Source organism: Electrophorus electricus, chromosome 21, assembly GCF_041902795.1.
Source record: "Electrophorus electricus isolate QZ-2024a chromosome 21, ASM4190279v1, whole genome shotgun sequence".
NCBI classification, from domain to species: Eukaryota; Metazoa; Chordata; class Actinopteri; order Gymnotiformes; family Gymnotidae; genus Electrophorus; species Electrophorus electricus.
Window position 1 is genome coordinate 11,560,991 of NC_137517.1, and position 9,003 is coordinate 11,569,993.

General features: G+C 42.6%; 1 protein-coding gene across 1 annotated transcript; it reads left to right on the forward strand.

Annotated features, from left to right (window-relative positions):
* The first annotated feature begins 382 nt into the window (after window positions 1-382).
* LOC145652970 (protein NLRC3-like) lies at window positions 383-5,129 on the forward strand. The gene is made up of 4 exons (XM_081704831.1): window positions 383-391; window positions 562-766; window positions 936-2,704; window positions 3,397-5,129. The coding sequence occupies exons 1-3, from the start codon at window positions 383-385 to the stop codon at window positions 2,222-2,224; spliced, it is 1,503 nt and encodes a 500-aa protein (XP_081560957.1). The 3' UTR covers window positions 2,225-2,704; window positions 3,397-5,129.
* Window positions 5,130-9,003: the final 3,874 nt, after the last annotated feature.

Below are 9,003 nucleotides of genomic sequence, written 5' to 3' on the forward strand. Positions count from 1 at the left end.
CATTTGCTTTACTTTCACTTTCTATTAAATGCCTTTTTGAGTTTCTACACTCACACCTGCATCCTGATCCTTTCTGCTGCCGCACACCAGGCAGCATCACAGATCTATTATGAAATGCAGAAACACAAGTGTTGATAATATATAATCTTGTATAATATCTACTTGTCTGTATAATCATGTGTTGTGCAGGTATGAATGTGCTACATATTCCTCCATAAAGCTCTGTTGTGTTTGTCCACAGTGTACAAAGAGAAAAAGCAGAACTCACCTACAGAAAACAATTGGAGTCCATATTCAAGGTATGTAAGTGTGGGGGTGATTTCTAGTATATTTGGGTTTTAGGATGTAACAGAAGTAATAAGATTACTTTTTCCATTAAGTAATGAGTACAGTAATCCCATTACAATTTTAGATAAGTGATGAGTAATGCATTACTTTTTTTAAGTAACTACCCAAACACTGCCAGAATGTTCTCCATCATGAAACAAAATCATGTAGTGATCTCTCTCTGTAACATGGTGGTGTTTTTTTGATTGTCTGTTGCTGTTTATTCCTAACCAGGAGCTGGAGCACAAAGTCGTCTCTCCGGTGAAGAAGGAGCTGAAGAAGTTTAAGAAGCTGCTGAGTCCAGATTACCCAGCATGCTCTGAGAGAGAGATGGAGGATGAGGAGGATCAGAGCAGTGCCAGAGAGGGGGCGCTGAAGATCACACTGCATGTGCTGGGGAACATGAACCAGATAGACCTCGCTAACACACTACAGACCAGTAAGAGCTCTGGATCATGGCTTTATGATGACAGTATCACTATAACTAAATTTTGTCCTCTGTGTTTGTGCAAAGTGTTTCATGGTTTTGATAAATGGTTTTGATAAACTTCAACATCAAAGATAACAAGAAAATAAAATATTTGTGATCATGTTCTTCTGTTTATTAGAGCTATTCTCTGAATATCAACGAAATCTCAAACACAAACTAATGGATACATTTAAAATAATTAATGAAGGAATTTCCCAACAAGGAAGCTCAACTCTTCTGAATGAGATCTACACAGAGCTCTACATCACAGAGGGAGGGAGTGGGGAGGTCAATAATGAACACGAGGTGAGACAGATTGAGACAGCATCCAGGAGACCAGCAACACAGGAGACACCCATCAAATGCAATGACCTCTTTAAAGACAAACCCATCAGAAGAGTGCTGACTAAAGGAGTTGCTGGAATTGGGAAAACGGTCTCTGTTCAGAAGTTCATTCTGGACTGGGCTGAAGGAAGAGCAAATCAGGACGTCCTCTTCATATTTCCACTTCCTTTTAGGGAGCTGAATTTGATGAAGGAGAAAATGTTCAGTCTGATGGATCTGCTTCATCACTTTTTCCCAGAAACAAAACAATTACAATTAATACACTGTGATGCTTACAAAGTCATTTTCATCTTTGATGGTCTGGATGAGTGTCGACTTCCTCTAGATTTCCAGAACAATGAGAACTTGTGGAATGTAACAGAGTCGACCTCGGTGTATGTGCTGCTGACAAACCTCATCAAGGGGAATCTGCTTCCCTCTGCTCTCTTCTGGATAACCTCTCGACCTGCAGCAGCCAATCAGATCCCTCCTGAGTGTGTTGATCAGGTAACAGAGGTACGAGGGTTCAGTGACCCTCAGAAAGAGGAGTACTTCAGGAAGAGAATCAGTGATCAGAGCCTGGCCAACAAAATCATCACACACATGAAGTCATCAAGAAGCCTCTACATCATGTGTCGCATTCCAGTCTTCTGTTGGATTGCAGCCACTGTTCTAGAGAGAATGTTGGGTGAAGCAGAGAGTGGAGAGATCCCCAAGACTCTGACTCAAATGTTCACACACTTTCTGATCTTTCAGATCAAACACAAGGATAGAAAGTACCATGGAAACACTGACACTGATCCTCAACAGACTAAAAAGACAATTCTGGCACTGGGAAAACTGGCTTTCCAACAGCTGGAAAAGGGCAACCTGATCTTCTATGAGGAAGACCTAAGAGAGTGTGGCATTGATGTCAAAGTAGTGTCACTGTACTCAGGAGTGTGTACCCAAATCTTCAGAGAGGAGTCTGGGCTTCACCTGGGGAAGGTGTTCAGCTTTGTGCATCTGAGCATTCAGGAGTTTCTGGCTGCTTTATATGCATATCTCTCCTTCATCTCCAAAAAGAAAAAATGTGTTGAAACAGCAAAAGAAAGGTCTCTTTAAAAGATCAACCATGTCTGACTTCCTTATGAATGCAGTGGACAAGGCCTTACAGAGTGAGAACGAACATCTGGACCTTTTCCTCCGCTTCCTTCTGGGTCTCTCACTGGAGTCCAATCAGACTCTCTTACAAGGCCTACTGACACAGAGGAAAAGAAGCTCTCACAGCAAAGAGGAAACAGTCAACTACATCAAGGAGAAGATCAGGGAGAATCCCTCTCCAGAGAAATCCATCAATCTGTTCCACTGTCTGAATGAACTAAAGGATCATTCTCTAGTACAGGAAGTCCAGACATACCTAAGCAGAGGAGGTGACCATTGTCTCCATGGAGCCAGTCTCTCTCCAGCTCAGTGGTCAGCTCTGGTGTTTGTGTTGCTGAACTCAGAAGAGGAGCTGGATGAGTTTGACCTGAGTAAATATGACCCATCAGAGGAATGTCTACTGAGACTGCTTCCAGTGGTCACAGCATCCAGAAAAGCTGTGTGAGTATTTTCATTCATAAACACATTACTGCACTGGTGTTAGTACATCATGATATCCATCATAAGGTACTTTTGTTAATTTGTAAGTGTTTCCTAAACCCCTTTGTAACTAATGTATCATGTACCCTAATTACTATTTAAGGTGTTAGCTGAACCACTCAGTAATCCTAAAGAATTTACACACACACACACACACACACACACACACACACACACACACACACACACACACACACACACACACACACACACACACACACACACAACCATCTCTCTTTTACCCACATTAACATTCTCTTTCACATTTTCACAGCCAGTTATGGAAACAGATGCAGGCCAAGATGTAACATGTGTAAAACATAATAAATTTACCTGAATTAATTATAATTACAAAGATATTAGAGTAAATTCTGTTGTGTAGCCCAGTGTAGGTGAGAATGTGTAACTAACTTTAGAAAATTACTCATCTGAGTTGTATTTCTGAGCTGGTGTATGCAAAGTAGTCTTGTTTTTTTTTTCCACTTTTCCTGAACATGTTTCTGTTTCTGTGTGTCTGCCCTTTTTACCAAAGTCTGCTGTTTGGTCTTCCTAGTGCTGACCTTTGCCTGTTAACACTGTTTGCTTTTTGGACTGTGGACTGGTTGTTGTTCCTCGTATTTAAATGAGACTTTTTCCCATTTTATACAAACCAGCGCTGGACTCTGCTCCTGCCCTCCCGCTGACAGTGAGAACAAAGATGAGCACAGCAGTGGGGGAAGATGAGAACAAAACTACATAGACCAGAGTTTGGACTACAACTCAGAATAATGGGTTCAGTCTTCTGTATATGACCCATAATAGTCCACATATTCAAACCAGCTGATGGACAAACCTGAAAACATAAATACCTGTTGTGATGGTGGCGGCACAGAGGAAGCGAAAGGCAAGGTTGAGCCAAAGTGCTCTTTATTCTGCATTGTCAATACGTGAAAAACCACAACAAATTATCAACGATACTCAGTCCTAACACTCTGTGTAGCGATGTACAGGGTGGAAGTGAGTAGTCCGGCGTTCCACTAATGTGCAGCGCTTTCTCTCAGGACCTGTGAGTTTAAATAGAGAGAGAGAACACGGGACAGGTGAAGGTGATTAGTAGGCAGGGGACTGGGAACAAGGCAGGGATGTAGTGCGCTCCCTAGCAGGAGTGGGCGTGTCCCTCCTTCTGGATGCCCGGCCAACCGTGACACCTGGCAAATATAAGCAATCCCTTAAAACTGTTTAAAAAAAGAAATGACAGGTCTTCTCTCTGACTAGTCACTGTTGTGTCTGAAAATAATCATAGTTTACTAAGCAAGTCTTTACTAAATAAATAAATCTTTATTTATTTATCTTTGATCCATGTTTATTCAGTGAATACATGGTAATATTTTACATTTCCCTTGTTCAAGATTATTGAAACTGATATTGAAGGCCTTGCATAGTGTGTCTCTAAAAGAGCAACTTTGTTAAAGAGTAGCTTCTCGTCTTCTATTAATATGAGCTCCTGGCTGCACCCACAAACGCTGCTCTCTCAGGCTCAAGTGGTGATCTTCAGCTGGGTCCTGCCTGAGACACCCAGCAGATGCAGCAGGACTAGAGCAGGTGAAGGGTACTGTGGAGAGACAGGCTGAGGGGATGGAGATGGACATTCTTCTCCACACACATCAGTTCCTCCTCTTATCCTAAGAGACACTGATGAGCCAGTATATCCAGGGCTTTCTCCTCTTCTGGGGTTTGTGTGGATATCACTCCCCACTGCTCAGTGTGAACTGCCTGCACTTAATCTCTGCACAATATCATCACACTGCTTCTTTCTCTGTTACACAAACTAACAGTTTTGTTCAGTTTCCTCCACAGGAATATGGAACTCCATGATTATAAAATTGTATTCACCCTTCTGTGATGTTTAACAGGTTAAGGAGGATGCGGGGACGAGGCACGTTAAACATAACATACATTTTAATCATAAGCACAACTCAACACACACAAACACACTACATAGGTCAAACACCGACAACCTTGACGATACGACACGAGACTTATATACACTCATGACAATTACACACAACAAGGATCAGGTGCACAACACAAGAGGGCGTGGCAATACGGACAGACACGCACACGCACACATTTGAGGGGTTAGGGGCTGTACCATGACACTTCTGTCTGTCCTCCAATACTTTAGTGTCTGAATCAGTGGCTGTTTATACTGTTAGTGTCTTTGATCAGTTTATAGTAATTCAGTTTGCACTGTCAATGTATTGTTTGCCTGTTGACTTGTGGGACTGTTTCCAAACTTAGTGAGCAGTGGAGCTAACAAAGAAGCAGTTTTAATTTGTTTATTTTCTTGTTAACAGTGCTCTGAATTAACACACCTCACACACAGTGTGTCACCCCCCCCCCCCCAACACCACACATTGTAACTTTTTGTGTGTGTGGTTGTGTGGGGGTGAGGCAGTGTGATTGTGATTATGTGTTTGCATTTGTGTAAGCATGTGTGTGCGCACATGCTCATTAGCATAGGGTGTGTGTGCGTGTACTGATCTGTAAATGTGAGGGGTTTTTCTCCTTCTCTCTGCAGGCTGGATAACTGCAGTATTACAGATGAAGGCTGTGCTGCTCTGGCTTCAGCTCTGAGGTCAAACCCCTCATCACACCTGAGAGAGCTGAATCTGAACTTCAATAAACCAGGTGACTCAGGAGTGAAGCAGCTCTCTGCTCTACTGGAGGATCCACACTGTAAACTGGAGAAACTACAGTGAGTTACTGATTTACTGTCTCTTTATATATACACACACACACACACACACAAGCACACATACATACACATACAGTCAAACCCAATATCCTCGCACACATATGCGCACACTCAATATCATCAGTCAGTATCCTCAAACACACACGCACAAATACACACTGTCATTAAGCTCTCTCTCTCCCTCTCTCTCTCACACACACAAACACACAGTCAGTATCCTCTCACGTGTACACATTCAGTATCCACACACACACACACATGCACACACAAACATGGAGTCAATATCCCCACACACACAAATACATACACACAGATATAATTGCTATTACCCTCTTCCTCTTTCTGACACACACATTCCATCACTGCTCTGAGGTCAAACCCCTCATCACACCTGAGAGAGCTGAATCTGAACCACAATAAACCAGGAGACTCAGGAGTGAAGCAGCTCTCTGCTCTACTGGAGGATCCACACTGTAAACTGGAGAAACTACAGTGAGTTACTGACTTTCTCTCTCTCACATACACACAGGCACACACAGACACACACACAGTCAATATCCTCTCACTCACACACGCAAGCACACACACACACACAGCATGAGAGGATGTTGTCAGTATCCTCTCACACACGCTGTCAGTATCCTCACACACACACACACACACACACACACACACACACACACACACACTCAATATCATCACACTCACAGTCAGTATCCTCATGCACACGCGCGCGCACACACACATACCATCAGAATCCTCTCACACACACACACACAGTCATTATCCTCTCTCACTGACACACACACACACACACACCTTTCCGTAACACCCCTCCCCATACACAAACAACAAAACATACCCAAAACGTCAACATCTGGAAAGAGCATCTGCCACTACATTTTCTGAACCCTTTTTATGTTTGATGTCAATATTAAACACTTGTTTAATCAGAGACCAACGCATTAAGCGTTGATTGGCATTAGCCATATTCTACAAGAACACGAGCGGATTGTGATCAGTGTATATGGTAATGGGGCCCGGACGACCACCAAGGTACACCTCAAAATGTTGTAACACTAGGAGGAGCGCAAGGGCCTCCTTCTCAATAGTGCTATAGGCCATCTGATGTTTCACAAACTTTCTAGAAAAATTACAAATAGGGTGATCTAGACCTTGTGAGTCCTCTTGCAGGAGGACAGCACCGGCTCCACTACCACTGGCATCTACCTCAAGTGTAAAAGGACGAGTAAAATCAGCGGTTGCTAGAACAGGAGTGCTGAATCAGCTTTCACTGAGTCAAATGCATCTTGACAGGGTTGTGACCATTCAAAAAGGGTGGTGTCACAAAGCAAATTTGTGAGGGGTTAAACAACATCAGAGAAGTTCCTACAAAAGCAACGATAAAAACCTGCCATGCCCAAAAAGCGTCGGAGTTGTCTTTTCATCTCTGGGGCAGGAAAAGACTTGATTGCTTGTACTTTGGCATCAATAGGACGCACACTACCACAACCCACCAGTTTCCCCAAGTAGGCAACCTCACTCTTACCAAAATCACATTTTTCAAGATTAAGCACAATGGAGGCATCCAATAGCTTCTTAAAAACAAGATCAAGCAACTGTACATGTTGTTCCCAAGTTTTGGTATACACAACCACATCATCCAAACAGACTTCACAGTTAGGCACGTCATCTAAAATCATAATCATCAAACGCTGAAAGGTAGAAGGGCATTTTAAGACTGAAAGGCATTACCGTCTATTGTAGAAAACAGTCAGGGGTAGCAAATGCCAAAATGTCAGATGCATGAGAGGTTAATGGAGCTTGCTAATATCCCTAAAGTAAATCAAGCTTACTTACAAATCTAGCTGAACCCCACCTTATCCACACAATCCTCCATTCTAGGCATTGGGAAGGAACCAGAAACAATAACTGCATTAATTTTTCTGTAGTCAGTGTAGAAGCGGTATGTGCCATCTGGTTTTAGCACCAGAAAGCATGGGGAACACCAGGCACTAACACTAGGGATAGCAAGATGATTTTCTAACAAATACTTGGTTTCTTGATTTAGCAATGTACATTTCTGGGGATTGGTGTGATATGGGTGTTGTCTAATGGGTGAATGAGAATCAACATCAATGTCATGCTGAAGGACAGTTGTACGAGTGGAAACGTCTGAAAATAATGTGAGGTATTTCTGAATGAGACTGCTGATGAGAGTGCTCTGGGTGAAGGCTTAGACTCAAGGGGCTCATCGTCATTGGAGTTTCCTGATTCCATTTCCAACCCCAAAAGTGGGATCCTCGTGGAGGGACTCCTTCACCTTCATTGAAGAGTACATAAAGCGATCGGAATCCACGTCTGACCGGAGACTACTGTTGTCATAGTTCTCACATTAACAAGGGAGATAACCAGAGACAGGTATGACACATGGGTGGGGTGTGGCAATGAAGACACACACACGTGACGTCAAACAAACAGCGAGGAGTCTAGGAGGAGGGGGCCATGCCATGACAGTGTATATTTATATATGTGACATCTGCTCTGATCTTTGACGTGGGATCCAGTCAGGAGAGTGGAGGGGAGCAAGGTGACTCCCATGATGCTGTGTGCCTGTCACGTCTACAGACCGGAGCATTCCCCGTTTCCCAGGCAACCTAGTAACTTCTGGGGTTTTGTCATTCTCTATGGTTGCCTGTCTCCTCCCCTTTGTCTCCAACTGTTTCTGATGTATCCCTGATTATAGTCTTATAAAAAAAAAAAACGTTCCTATGTATCTTGTTTGACAGTTATTGTTTCTCCTCGCTTATGGTTAGCTTTTGTTTCTCCTTGTGCCTTCGTTGATATGTGTTTGATAATATGTCTCTCTTGGTTGTTGGTTAGTTCTCGTCGGTCTTTGTTTCGCTTTGTTTTGGTTAGAGTGTGTTTGTCTTTCATTGTGTTTGTGATAAGAACCTGTGTTACACCTAGCTCCTTGCTCCTGTTTTGTTTGTTTATATCTCATTTGTGCTCTCCCTCTGTGTTTGCCGTCTACGCTGCCTTTCCCGTAAATGCTTACCCGGTATTGCTGTCTGTCTTTGATTTTGTTCAGTGTTTGTTTGTTTATTAAAACTAAGTGTTTCTTTATCCTATTTGTCACGATCGTTTTGGTTTTACTTGTTAGTTCCATTTCACGTAACACGCAAGGTGTCGGCACTTCACACGTGTGTTCCTGTTGTTTTTCTATCCTTTATATTTCATTTTGTTAAAATCATGCTATATGGAGCTGTCTTTAATCGTATTAGCTTTTCAAAGCTTCAAATGTGAAGTTTTACATTCATTTTTGTAGACATTTGTTAATCCCAGTTATCTCACTCTTTCTTGCATTATGCACTGGCTCAACGTATCACTGTATGTGACAGTTTCTCTTTCGAAAGCTTGCCTGAATGTTGGCATATTTTGAAAGTTTTCAGTCTGTTCTGCCTTGCTTTCCTTTATGCAGTTTTCCATGCTTGGTTAAATATGTGGGTTCAGAGCTGGAATA

Coding starts and splice junctions, on each gene's coding strand:
- LOC145652970 (XM_081704831.1), top strand. Junction 767..935: donor CGCTAACACACTACAGACCA/GTAAGAGCTCTG, acceptor TCTGTTTATTAG/AGCTATTCTCTGAATATCAA.